The sequence below is a fragment of the Stegodyphus dumicola genome, chromosome X1 (assembly GCF_044657685.1).
Source record: "Stegodyphus dumicola isolate Sdum_Otavi_A_Nest chromosome X1, ASM4465768v1".
In the NCBI taxonomy this organism is placed as follows: domain Eukaryota; kingdom Metazoa; phylum Arthropoda; class Arachnida; order Araneae; family Eresidae; genus Stegodyphus; species Stegodyphus dumicola.
In genome coordinates this window covers 206136569-206150541 of record NC_140780.1, presented here as the reverse complement: position 1 = coordinate 206150541, position 13973 = coordinate 206136569, and the positions used below count along the sequence as shown (strand labels likewise).

The 13973-nt window shown below is 30.8% G+C and overlaps 1 protein-coding gene across 3 annotated transcripts in view; it reads left to right on the top strand.

The window, feature by feature from the left end:
- The window catches only part of LOC118188938 (gamma-aminobutyric acid receptor subunit beta-like), a 439491-nt gene that overhangs the window by 408249 nt on the left and 17269 nt on the right, over window positions 1-13973 (top strand). The window contains exon 8 of one of the 3 annotated variants that reach the window (XM_035359488.2): window positions 1269-2763. The exons of the other annotated variants lie outside the window; for them this stretch is intronic. Coding sequence (XP_035215379.1) covers window positions 1269-1499 — 231 coding nt within the window. The 3' untranslated portion in view covers window positions 1500-2763. Of the gene's footprint in view, window positions 1-1268; window positions 2764-13973 lie in introns of those variants that run through there. 3 annotated transcript variants of the gene reach the window in all.

Sequence of the window (13973 nt, the reverse complement as noted above, 5' to 3'; positions counted from 1 at the left end):
CTTATGCTGAATAGCTGAAAATTATCTTCATAAAGAAATGTGCAAGAATAATATTCCTTGATTTCAATGAAAATTGTGGGTGTTATTTTTCGCCCACAGTACATCTGACGGCAGCACATTTCCAATATTGTGGAACAAAGTATGTTTAAAGTTAAAAGAATTTCTCTTGATTTTTTACCCCAAAACGAATTTCAATGAGCTGTTTGCATCTTAATTAAAACCATATTATTCAGGAGCTAAAAATACTAGAAGAGCAATTAGCAAACTTCTGAGAAACATACATCGCGTGAGAGAAATTGAATACATTACTCTTCGCAAGTTTAAAATTCTGAAAACATTCATAATTGATGATCCCGACGGTTTTCCTTTTAAGCAGTTCATTGCATATTGATCCATTCAATAAGTTCTTGTACCTAAATTTATCTGAGTTCCATACAATTTCTAAAAGTAATTTATATTCAAAAACTGTGACATTCAACAAGCATTCTTCTTATGGAGGTTCAAACATTAGAATCAGATATATGACGTTTCTTTCATTTCAACAATTTAACAAAACATCTTAAAAGTTTTAGGTCTTGTATTTTGGCTTGCGATTTCCATATTTTCCTTCTTTGCATTATTCTGCATATCAAGATGTAGATGGACTGTTAAACACCAACCAGAAGATTGAATTACAGACAGACGGCTTGCACGGCAACTTTTCGTTCAGGAATTCTGATGTTAACAGAAATCATGGAAAGATTGTCGGAAGGAAATTTATTCAAATGAGCTGATGAAATGATTTTGATGAATATCCTGAAAGTTGAAAGCAAAGTTCTCATCTGAGTGATTTAAGTCACTCAATTAGTATTTGCCATGAAATAACTATCTGCTCGTCCTCCCAATCGATGACACAAGATTTTTTTAATATTACTGATTAAATTTTTCATCCAATTTGAGAAAAAAATGTACTTTTCATGATAGTCTTCTAGAGTAAATAAACTATTAGAAGAAAGAAAACGAACACCAGGCCACATTTTTATCTATGACTGGAAACTACTGGTCTTACAAAGCACTGAAACAAAAAACGTTATCTTCCAGAATTTTTCTTCGTTACATTTTAAATTACACTTCTCATATAATGGATAATTTAACTGGAGTGGAATTTGCCTGTAAAGTCACTTACTGACCGTTTAATTATCCGGATGGGTTTCTGAACATTTTGACAAAGCAGTAACAGAAGAAATTTTTATTAAAAAGTAATTAGTAGTGTTCTCTATCTGCTTCAGGATATTCGACTGAAGAAGGTTCCGGAAGCTCAAGTCACAGTACCTCCAGAGCTGGAAGCACTGTTTGGGAAAAACACCAATAAAATGTGTGGAGTCAGTCCGAGTGACATCGACAAATATTCCCGACTGTTATTTCCAGTGTGTTTTGTATCATTCAACATGATGTACTGGATCATCTACTTGCACATCAGTGATACTCTGGGAGAAGATAACGTAGCACTGAGTAATTGATTGATTTCCAAAATTAAACAATGCAGAAATTTCAAGAAAAAAAAACTTTTTCTCTGAAGATATCATTTAAAAATCACCCAGCCGTTTCTCCATGCCAAACCAGCGTTGATAGATTAACTGGCTGAGGACGTGATAACTGCTCTCAATTACTGGAAATGAAATTCCAGTTAAGGAACTACATAGTTAGGCAAAGATTTTATGAATGCAAGTGAAATACAATAATTGTTAAGACAGATTGTTTGCGATATAGATTAAAAATAAGAAAACATAGAGTTTGAGATCTTAACTGCACTTAGATGAAAGAGGTGTAACCTTATTTATAAGATACATCTTAGCCCTAGCTATGCAATAAAATCATTGAGTATGTATGTTAAAGAGAATTTAACTCAAACCATAGTCATTTCCTAAGCACTTGTGAAACTCTTCTAATATTTTAGATATTTTTGCATGAGTACACCATGTATTGATACTATGGCATGAACAAATATTTTCTAAGAGCTTATGCTCATTTTAGATTGTTATGTAAATGTATTTTAGATCGACGTTCTTTTGTGTTAAATCATTAAAGATATATCTTATACTGTTGATGTTGAAAAAAGCAGTTTTTACAATTACGTACGTTTCCTTATCTTTATTCTTATAACTTTTATCTTTCACGTAAATATCACTACCATTATTTCATTGCTCACATGTTGCAATTAATTAAAAACATATCATAACTTGTTCTGAATGGTTCATCAAAGGTATTAACTTTATGATTTTTAATACATTAGTAATACGGTATATGTTTTAAATGCAGTTTACTTTAACTTTAATGCCTTTAAATAACTCAATTTTATAATCATAACCCTTTTCTTCATATTTATATGCAAGCGAATAAGTAAAATTACACTTTCGTTGTTTTACTTTACATAAAAAGCGTACAGATTTGAAATCATTGAGGTAAGTCCATCTAAAGCTGATATTTAAAGAATGGTATCATCAGATATTTAAAGATATCTGATGATATTTAAAGAAATTATTATATTTCTCGAATTACTCGCAAACTAACAGTAATTTAAAGTCAGTGATATTCTCTATGAATTTGTCTGTTCAAGTTAATAATGCCAAATTTCTGTGGTTGAAGTAACATGATGTTAAAAGTATGGGTTTTGTGAATTTCTACTAGAAATCAAATATGTGTATCTAGCAAAAAAAAAGAAAGTATTTATTGCTAGAGTAATTTTATTTATCACATTTAGCATTTTAATAAAATATTTCTGCAATAAAACTGTCTCAGTCTTTTGCACTAAGAATTGAAGAACATACCGTGTACACGTCATAAAATCCTTAAAACCATCGTTATCAATCATTAAAAATTTATTTACACCAAAATAATTATTCAAATACTGAGTAACTATCTGGGCCGTAACCTCCTTAGGTGCAAATGCATGAAAAAAAGTTCAAATTTGTTTACATAGAAGCAGACTAGTTTTGCAAATATCAAAACAGTCAAACAATGATCGGTAATGTTAAGTGTTATGAAATGGGATTCGTGTTATGAAAAATTTTAGCAATTTTTTCGTGCCTTTATTTTTCCAAACAACTGAAATAAGTTTAATTTCGTAGAAAAGTATCAGAAATTAAATAGTAATTTCATCTTGTACAAGGTTCATAAAAAACTGTACTTGTCACTTGTGTCCATACCTATAATGCAAATGAGAATTACATATTTGCGTCATATGCATGCGCGTAAAACTGGTTCTATTTAAAAGTGATAGAAGAATATTTATTTTCATGATATAAATTTATATTAAAATATTCAATTAGGCAATTTTTTTAAATTTAGTATTTGCGAAATGTAATATTAATTACTTACTCTTTGGCACAAAATTTATTTATTGCACAGATATAGTTTCATATTAAAAGTTTTAGAAAACTGCGTGCTGTTCAATAACAGATAAAAAAAACCTGTCTAATGGGTGCTACATGATTAATGTTCAAGTGATTAACAACGTGGGTTTTGTGTTATTTCCAATTCAGTTGGGTGCACATATTTCTAACAGAAATGTGTAAGAATTTAGAATGATTAAGGTGAAACCTTTTTAGATGCTTTAAAAATGCATTAAATTTAAAATAAGGATTATTATAGTGATTAACAACGTGGGTTTTGTGTTATTTCCAATTCAGTTGGGTGCACATATTTCTAACAGAAATGTGTAAGAATCTAGAATGATTAAGGTGAAACCTTTTTAGATGCTTTAAAAATGCATTAAATTTAAAATAAGGATTATTATAGTGATTAACAACGTGGGTTTTGTGTTATTTCCAATTCAGTTGGGTGCACATATTTCTAACATAAATGTGTAAGAATCTAGAATGATTAAGGTGAAACCTTTTTAGATGCTTTCAAAATGCATTAAATTTAAAATAAGGATTATTATAGCTGAGAAGTTTCTGTCGATTGAGGAAATTAAATTTGCGTGTTTTCATGCAATTCTGTAACATTAATATACAAATAACTAAAAGATGCTTCTCTCGCATCTAATTTTTTTCTAATTAAAAATAATAAAGAAATTATACTAATATGAAGAAATACTCTGCACGTGCTTTTTATGGAATGAATAAATTTTTATCTTGCTTTCTATGATAAATAATTCGATTGAATTGCATTTTGAAAGATTTTAAAAGCTTTAATAAAATTTTTCAGATGAAGTGTCTTTAACAAAAAAACACTTTCATACATTTTGGCATTATTTTAATTATGCCAAAATATATGAATATAATTTCCAGAAGTAACTGAAACTACAAATTTAATCAAGAGGTCATTGGATTCGAGAATTAAATCAAGAAGACAATAGTGACTTCATATTACAATGATTGAGTAATTTAATTACAACAAAGCAAACTTCATATGCTTTGAAATGAAAAGTTAACATAACGATCAGAAAATAAGTTCGATTTTTTTTGTACTAATCACAGAATTCTGAAACCACTGCTTTAAACTCTTCGGCACTTTGGGAGACATTACTAAAATCTTTCTAAAAATGTGAAATAACTACGTATGCATCTGTATATCGTATACTGAAACTTTTTATACTTCAATAATAGTTTTACACTTTTTTAAATTATTTTTAGTATTTTGCTTTAAAAGGAATGTAATTTTTTTGTTGACAGGTTACAGTATTTAATAAAAACTAAAAGCAGTGAATTATAATAAAAGCGCAGTAAATTTCATCGCCTACCGAAAATCAATTACACAGCAAGCTTAAAATTTATTATCATGCTACAATTCCTCTTTAATAATTGGGGAATCGTGAAAGAAAAAATGAATATGAGTAGAAAAGTGTTACAAACGATTAAATCTCTCGGTTACATATTTTGAATTTTAAGGAAATTTATGCGCGTTTAAAAATAATAATCCAACAGACAAATAAAATTAAAAAAATTAGAAGAATAACGGAAAATAAATGGAATAATATGAACGCCCACTTGACCAGAACAGAAAAAAGGACATTTAGAGGAAAATTTGGTAGTAAAATGTCAATGTGTCTTGCTAATTTTAATTATAGAAAAAATGGATATCATTCCAGTGCGCTTGTATCAGATATGCAGCGCGCATGTACCAGATATTTAGGGTGCATGTAGCAGATTAACAAGTAACTGAACATTTTATGAGTGAACTGAATTTTTTAGTTAATATTTTGCTTGTTAAATGTTGTTAACCTTAAAAGCGTATCTCAGTTCTTTGTTATCATGGTCATAATCTTTTCCCTCATTGTTGATATTAAACAAAACACGCCGCAAATATATTTATTGAATCATTTGACTTCCGAAAAATTAGTAAATTATAATTTTTTTCAACAGAAATTCGGTTTAGTTTTGCGTTTGAAGATCTATTAATAATCTAAAGTACGTAAACCAGTAACAAATAGTACGAATTCTTTTTCTTGAAAGAATTAATGATAGTAATTGCAATAATTCGCATCAAAAGCTAATTTTTACTACTGATAATATTCTGATCTAGCCTCAAATCTTTAAATATCAAAATACCGCTTAATCGATATTCTTCAAGATCTGTTACCCCTGATGCTGTATAAGTATATCAAAGCAGTAATACTTCGCTTGCTTATTGTCAGTTTTTCAGATAAGTAATCAGTATTCTATGTCGAAGATAGTAAGCGTTTTTACAAATTTCTAATTCCTTATTTTTTCCACCGACATTATCGTGATAATCGCAAAACGAAACTCAATTAATTTAACTCATTCAGTTTAATACCTTCATACTGAACATTACAGCTTAGCTGAGTTTATACTAAATTGAATTAAACAAAAGACTGTTCATTGATTAAAATATTAAAAGGAATAAATGTTCAATGAAATAACGATAGCCATTAAATAAGAAATCTCTCCTAATTAGCAATATCTCATTCCGCATATTATAATCCTATACATATCCACTGAATCCATGTGCGTTTTGTGAGTTTTTATGCGTTGCCTTACTTCAAACTAGGAAGGGGTTTACTTCATGATACAGTACATTGATAAAAAAAGATATTTTCATTTCTGCCATTTTATTAGTTTTCCATCATTATATTTTCTTAAACAGAAAGTAAATTACAATATGCAAATAGCGATAAATCATGAAAATGAAAAAAAGAAGTATTTGATTAAAAACTTCCCTTGCACGTCTATTTTTCCCATATCCGGGTATATTTTACTACTCTAATGCAGTGTAAAAAATAAAATTAGCATGGAAAATACAAATGTTTATTTATGAATCTATTGCTAAAATTTCTAACTTGCATTTTAATATATTAATATATTTAATAATGAGGTTTTTTTATTTTTGGCATAACATGGAAAATGTTCTCCAATTATTTAAATCATGATCTGCAGTAGCTCTGCTTTTCAACTTCCTGAAAGGAAATTAAAGTATCAAATTCTTTGAAAGGGAAAACAAAAGAACGGAACATTCCAGCATTTTAGGAAATAGAAAGACTTCGTAAAGTTTAAAAAAGAAAGAAGACGGTATTCAGAATGGGAGGAGCTAAACATCCCTCGTGAGAACATTTGAGATCGGAAGGAGAGAACAAAGATAGGATGAAAATAGAGTAGTAGAGAGGCTATGAAATAAAAAAAACTGAGCAGTTTTTCACTGTAGTAGTTCATCGATTTGATTCCATTGGTTCCAGAGGAATTGCTCTGGAACAAGTATTTTAAAATGTTAAGAAGCAAAAGAGGCACAAAGGAACGTGGCCGCGGAATAGCTATAAACCAACTCTTAGGAGATGAACTCCTGAAACAATCACGTGCCTTTGTCTACACAGACCCATCAAAATCTTCGATTGCATTCGAAAGACACGAACGATACTGAATCTGTTTTATGATTTCAAGCAGTTTTGAAGGATTCCGCGTCTAAATTTGATTCAATTTATGAATGTGAGGGAGAGGAGCATGAACATATATATCCTTCTCTGATGCAGTAGGGAAATAAAAAAGGAAATGTTGCTCACATTCGAAGATTCGCTTACACGTCTGCGCTCCTGTTTTCATGTATATTTTACATCTCTAATTCTAGCTTCCATGATTTTCTTGGTCTAGAAAGCAATACCTTTTCCAGTCTTTTTTAAATAACTGTGTGTTTTAACTTTTTTTAATAACCGTGTAATTTTAATATGCGAATGCACATTTAGTTGCTATGAAATGTGTGTGAGATTAAAATGTTTTGCATATTTTTTTCATCATTATCAAAGATTATCGAAAAAGCCACTAACAAAAAAGGTCTTAAACATAACGAAATTGTTCAAATGTTAGATTTCTAATAAACTTCCGGAACTTTCGTTTTACATTAGTAGATTTCGATACTTACACTATCTGTCATATGGCGGACAACGAAACTGCATTTATCTCATTTTAAGTCCTTTAATACTTTTGAAGTCTATTTCAATAATTATTGGAGGTCACAAGTCTTTTCATGATATGGAATGGTCTTTGCATACTTACCTAAAATATGTGAATCGGCTTCAAACAGCACCTTCTGAAACTGCTCTACGGGGCTCGATGAAATCAAGTCTTTCCAGCAGTACGTCCCTTTCTATCCATGCACTGGGTTGAGGAGCTTCTTGTTTACTTCTTTGCCCCATATACATCAAGATCTCTGCTGGTTCGTCACATTCTAACATCTGGACCATTTCCACGAGTTGTATTTTGACGTGATAAATTTTTACAAATCTGGCACTCACCTCCTATGTCTTTGAACAATATGTTCTTAATTGTTCTCTTATTTTTGTATTCTGCAACTCTTATTTTATACTTATAGATCTTATTTTATATTCTGTTAACCATAATCAACCGAAATAGTTTGATCTTCCCAAATAGATTATACGTAAACATCCTGCTGATGGTTGTGCATGAGAGAAGCTCCTTCGTTATTTCAAAGAAATCAGTGCGCTGCAGCTTACGTGATCATCTTTATTAATAATTTAAGTTTCTAGGTGGAGGAACTTACGTTATTCTGAATTATTTTTCCACAATATTTTCTGAAATCTTTTAATGAGGAGGGAGGTCTTTGCTTTGACCAAGAAATTAGGATATGGAACATGTAATATGTACTAATATGTTCTTTAATTGTGATGAAAATAGCCTGTTGTGTGCTGCTGTTTTCTAAAAGCACTTACTAATAAACAGATGTTCTATGTCCTTTTCTATAATTTGTACTTAATCTTCATTTGATTCTACATTTTTCATAAATTCTAAGAACCTTAACAAAGAGTCAACATTATCCAACGCCCGTTTCACTACTGAAACGTATTATCTTTGTTATCTTCTTCTTCGTCATGATCTTGGTTTCCTTCTTCGATGGAACTGCTTTACACAGTCTTGATAATAATTTAATCTGATGGGATTTCTTCGTTATAACTTCATAGTCAATGTTTATGAGATCTTCAGCTCCAGTGAAATTCGCAATGATATGCAGAAATGCATTCTTAACAAATGCAGTATCTTCTCAAAAATATCATAATCCAAAACCCAAACCAGCCTTTTTAAAGAGCTTTATTAAGTTACCGTTGACATACAACTGAGCTCTTTATTGGAAAAATAAACAGCATTTTGAAAGGAAGGTGTACTAGCTTGATATTGCTGATATTTCCAACACAAGGAGAAAATGGGTAATTGTCCATCAGAAGTATAATTTTCCTTTCTTTCATTCTATTCTTTCGATTCCACTGACGAAGTTCTTGAAAAATTAACCTTAACATATGGGCTTTGCAATTGAAACGATGATTCAGTAGGAGTCGCCTGACGCTTTTAAATCACCTGGGGGGTCTTAAATTTTTCTATTGGTAGCATTTTCTTCTTCTCTGGTACTGACATGTTAATTCACATCCATAGAGTTACTCGGGTTTTTGGCATTTTACCACAAGCACACTTTTCGCTTTTAAACTTTAATATTTTTATGACATTAATTGATAAATTAGACCCGTCTACTCATCACTAAAGACAAAAGAAAAGCCAGTACAAAACATTTGCTGTTCCATATTCAAGCACTGAGAGGGAGTTTCTCATTTCATAGATGCTGCTGTCCCACTAATTTTTCTAATTATAATGTGATGACTTTTTTCCCCTCTGCTCAACCACTCATGAACACATGAGTTTTTGCACCCGAACAATATTTTTTGCCCTTCAGTACATTTAATGAAAAGATGAAACAATTTTCTCAGTACTTCCTTTAAGCTTTCGTAAGAAAGCTTGTTTAAAACAAAGTTACAGTTTCTATATTTTTCCCATCTTTCACTATAATCAAAGTTGACAGTTTACTACAAATGAAATTTTAACACATATTTTTTATGCATGCGAGTGAGGACAAATACTAAATTGGATTCCCTATAGCTGAATACTCCCTATAGCCAAATTCACTGCATTCGGAGTTCAGTGTAAGTTTCCTACTTTAATTTCTAAAGCTTTCATGAGCATTATGCTTCGTAGAAAGGAAAATGTGTACTGCAGCTCGAAGTATTAATATAACCCCCATTTTCACTATTTCCGACAATAAACATTTGATTACTCTGCCTACGCATATCTAAATTATTTATTATGCTTTATGAATTAAAAAAATAATCAAAGAACAGAAGCAATAAAAAAGTGTTATTTGAAAGAATCAGAAAAAGTGTCAAAAATAGGTAATGATTATTAATACAATGACCAATCATTAAAAATTATCATGATTGCTTTTCTAAAATTAGTTTGGAGAATATGAAGATACCTGTATATGTTTAACAGACTTCTGGAATTGTATATAGTTACAAAAGTATTTTCAGAGAAAAGCCAATTTTATCAACCTCCTATAAATTTCGAAGTAGTAGATCTTCAAGAACATTTTAGTTCACTAAAATCTGTAGGTAACTCATCTCGAAGTATAGAAGTTTTCCTCTGAGGATTACCAATTCAACGCTTAATTGTATCTTCATTCTTTGCACTCCGATGCATCAAATTGTGGGCCCACCAGTGGATAAGCGGTAAAGTGCCTGAACACTGGTAGTTCGATCTGGGTTTCGATTCCCGGTGAACGGGTTGGCTGTATGGATGTTTTCGTGGTTTCCCCATGTGTAACGTGTAAGCGATCCAGTTTCTCTGAAAAAGTTCTCCACGAAGGTATCCCTCCATTTAGCCAAATAGCCTTCGAGTACTTGCTATAATCAAATAAACCAGACATAAAATGTACGCAACTTCGGAAGCCATTTCATCCAACAGGAAGTTCCCTCTCATATTCGTTTGCCTAATGCTTCAGACAAGATATTTTACGCGTTCATTTATTACCATACAATTAATGATATTTTTTTAGCTTTAGCAATGAGAATCTTAAAATCTTCACTCTGAATTTTTTTGAAAAAATATATATAAATCTATTGCCCTAAAAATACGTAATAGTAAAAAAAAATTACAAACAGTCTATAGATAGGCACTTAAAAAATTGTAAAATAATAACAAGGCCCTCCGATGTAGCGCTGTTTAGTAGCTTTAAAAATTTAGGATGTCTCCAAGTTTATAGATTCATGCAAAGAAAGCATAAAATAACGACTCAATGAATAAAAAAGGCTTAAGACACATATTCTGGTTTACAAGGCACAATAACTTAAAAGAATATCGAAAACTGATGGACGGATAACCTTCGAAAAAATTAGGCCAAAATTGAAGAAATTCTGGAAATCATGTGTCTTGCCAAAAGAAAGTATCTCATAATGTAGTTATTTTAGCGTGATACAAATAGTACACACTTTCCATGATAGTAAATACGCTAACTGCAGATTGAATATGTAGAACAGATGAGTAATGTAAAAATATTATCAAACTAGTAGCTTGATTTGCACGAGCTTAAGTTAGAGAATTGAATGGAAGAGCTTACAGAAACAGAAACCGACCAGCTGCCGAGTTGGAAAACCGCTGAACTCGGACTATCCGAAGTGGCCTAAAATCCCTGCGAACAGACTGACTGAATGGGAATTTCCGCAGCTTTGGCCTCGTATGACGTGAATACGAGCTCCTTTAGAACGCCCTCCTTTTTTTTACGTGAATAGGAGCTTCCTTAGAAAGCCCTCCTTTTTTTCAGTTTTTTTAAACCTTAGAGCTCTTTCTCCCAATGATAAAAAGAGTTCCAAATTTCTCACCTGCCTGAATTTATTTCCGACACTCTGCAAGCTTCAATTCGAATTTTTCCTCTCGTTTTATACTATGCCAGAATTTTATCGCTTTTTCCTTATAATCCTGTGACATGCGATTAAGGTTTTTTTCGTATTCATTAACAAAAATCTATTATTTCACTTTCAAATGCGTTATCTTACTCATTTTCACTGTCAATTTCTGCAATTAATGAGGAGATGATGTCTCCTCTTACTTCGTCCACCGAAATTTTCCTTGAAAAAGTCTAGATTCTTAAAATTTTGAACAGTCTTAAAATTTCGGAAATCAGATTTCCAGTTTAATATTCTTTTGCGTTAAGTCTATTATTTCAAACATCTGATTGTAACAACATCCGGACCATATTGCGTACATTTATACTTGCAAATAAAAGCATAGTTTAAAGTGTAATCGAGTGTCTCCTGAATTTTTAGACCTTGAGAGTCAACTTACCAGAAAAGAAATATGTATAAAATATCGATTAAAGTTTAAAATATCGATAATAGTTTGCGTTTTAGTAAATGTATATAATGTAACATACGGAACAATAAATACACCGTAAGGAACTTGCTTATTATTAATTTCAAAAGACCGACTGCAATGTGCAAAGCTAAACTTTTCTTGATTTAAAAGCTTTTCATTTGTTTACTCTTATTTCATCTGCAGGAATTTAGAAGTTAACATAATTGCTTTCCTTTTGAGGTTGTAGAATCAACTGTATTCCCCCATCACCACCGAATCTTTATAAAATTCAAATAAGTACAGATTGCGGTTTTATTGAAAAACTGCCTAAACTGACTGACTGAAACTAAACATATTTGACAATACATTGAAATAAATAAAAATAGAATAATAACCTAGAATTTAAAAATGCTTTTGCTCATTTAAAAGTACATAATGTTACAAAAAATTGATACTAAGTCAGCGTGCATAAGAAACTGAAAACACGCAAATCCAAATTACTCAGTCATACTTGACGATGCTTATTTTGAAGATTTCTCCAGGTTTTAAAATTTCGGTAGAAAAATCGCTACCGACAATCAGATTCGTCGGCAAGTTTGCTATTTACCTTTAAAATTCCACATTTAACACTATTTTTTGGATTATTTATAGAATATCAGAAGCTACTATGTTTATTGCCATATTTCCAGATGCATAGATTCATACAGATTTTTCTGAGAAATATTAAGAGTTTAAGGTTTGAAGACCTTAAATTGTTGTAAGAATCGTTAACTGGTAGGCAGTTGTAAGAACTGTTAACTGCAGTATGAGATATATTCCGAATGCCGTAGCAAACACTCACTAGTTTTGCACATGTATCTCGTGCTCGCATAATTTAAGCCACGATCTTTTTAATAATCTTTAATCATGTCGATTTTTTTCCTTTTACAGCATAATCTATATATAATACAGGTTTGCGTGAAATACCATCTTGCGTGAAACTGCTGAGAAAATGTGAAACAACAATACAGGAGTACATTTAATAGAAAAATCCAAAAGCGCACTTTGAATAAAAATTTTAATTAATTTTTCGCACTCAGTGCTCTTTTGCATTATTATGACGTGATTTCTTAAGGCGCACTTTTATTACAAGTGCTACAAAAATACAACACTGAAAAACATTAGAAATTCTGTATCTCAGGTAAACTAAACATGCATAAATGGTTTATAAAACCTTAATCCACAAATTGAAAAAAAAAATGTAGAGATGTTTTAAAGTCATAGACACTGAATATTATGATTATATGTAGAAGCTGGTTCTGAATATAGTACACAAAGTAAATAGTACACAAAATAGTACACAAAGAGCTTCAAAAATGAGGGCTTGTAAATATTTATTAATTTTCACCGACATTAAATTTACGGAGTAAGCAATCAGCAGCTGTATTGGAAATCAGTAAGTAATACAAACCTTAAAAGAAGGAGCTTCGTCGTGATTTCCTGTAATATCAGTAATGATTTCTTTCACTGCAAGCAGATATTTCATCACAATTCAGTTTGGAATTGAAAAATTTCATGACGCACACAAATTGAAGTAAATTTCACTAATACTAAGTCCTGGTCTTAAATAGTCCATGTAAAATTAAAATATAAAATAAAGGTAACAAATACTCACTAAATATACAAAACCAAAAAATGCTACATATATATCAATATTTAGCTGTTGTTTCAACATATTCCTGAAAGATAAACATCTTCACGAAACTATTTGCTCGAGCATAATGCCTCCCACTTTATACGTTTGGTGTTAATAGTTGTAATGCAAAAATTTCAGATAACTCTATTAGAAATATATATTACTCGAACTATATTCATCTTTGTCATAAATTGCGGTCATAAAAGGTATTAATAAACTTGTCATTTAAGGAAAGAAGAATTGGTTTGAGAAATTCCGACGACAGTCAGACAAAAATATTCAAAAGCGAAACCCATTTGATAGAAATTAGGGTTTCATTTAGCCAATCGAAGAATTTCCAGAACTCCCCGATTTTGTTCTGATTATAACACATGATTTGAAGACCACTTAATGTAATTTCTGTTTTAGCTTCAAGAGTAATTTCTGTCTTGCGCCAAAATTAAGCACTTGAATTTATTTTAATTTCTGATTATATTAAAATTCTAAATTAATAAAGTAGATTGAATGAAGAAAATGCTTCATTATTAAACTTTAAAAAAAATTATTTTGCTTTCTCCCCAGTTTATATTAGGTAATTGTTTATTAAATATATAACCATCATTCATCGTTTAAGTATTAAACCCAAATTTCTATTTAAACATTCTTTCCGAACATCTCTGCATGGTTAAAAGACTATAAAC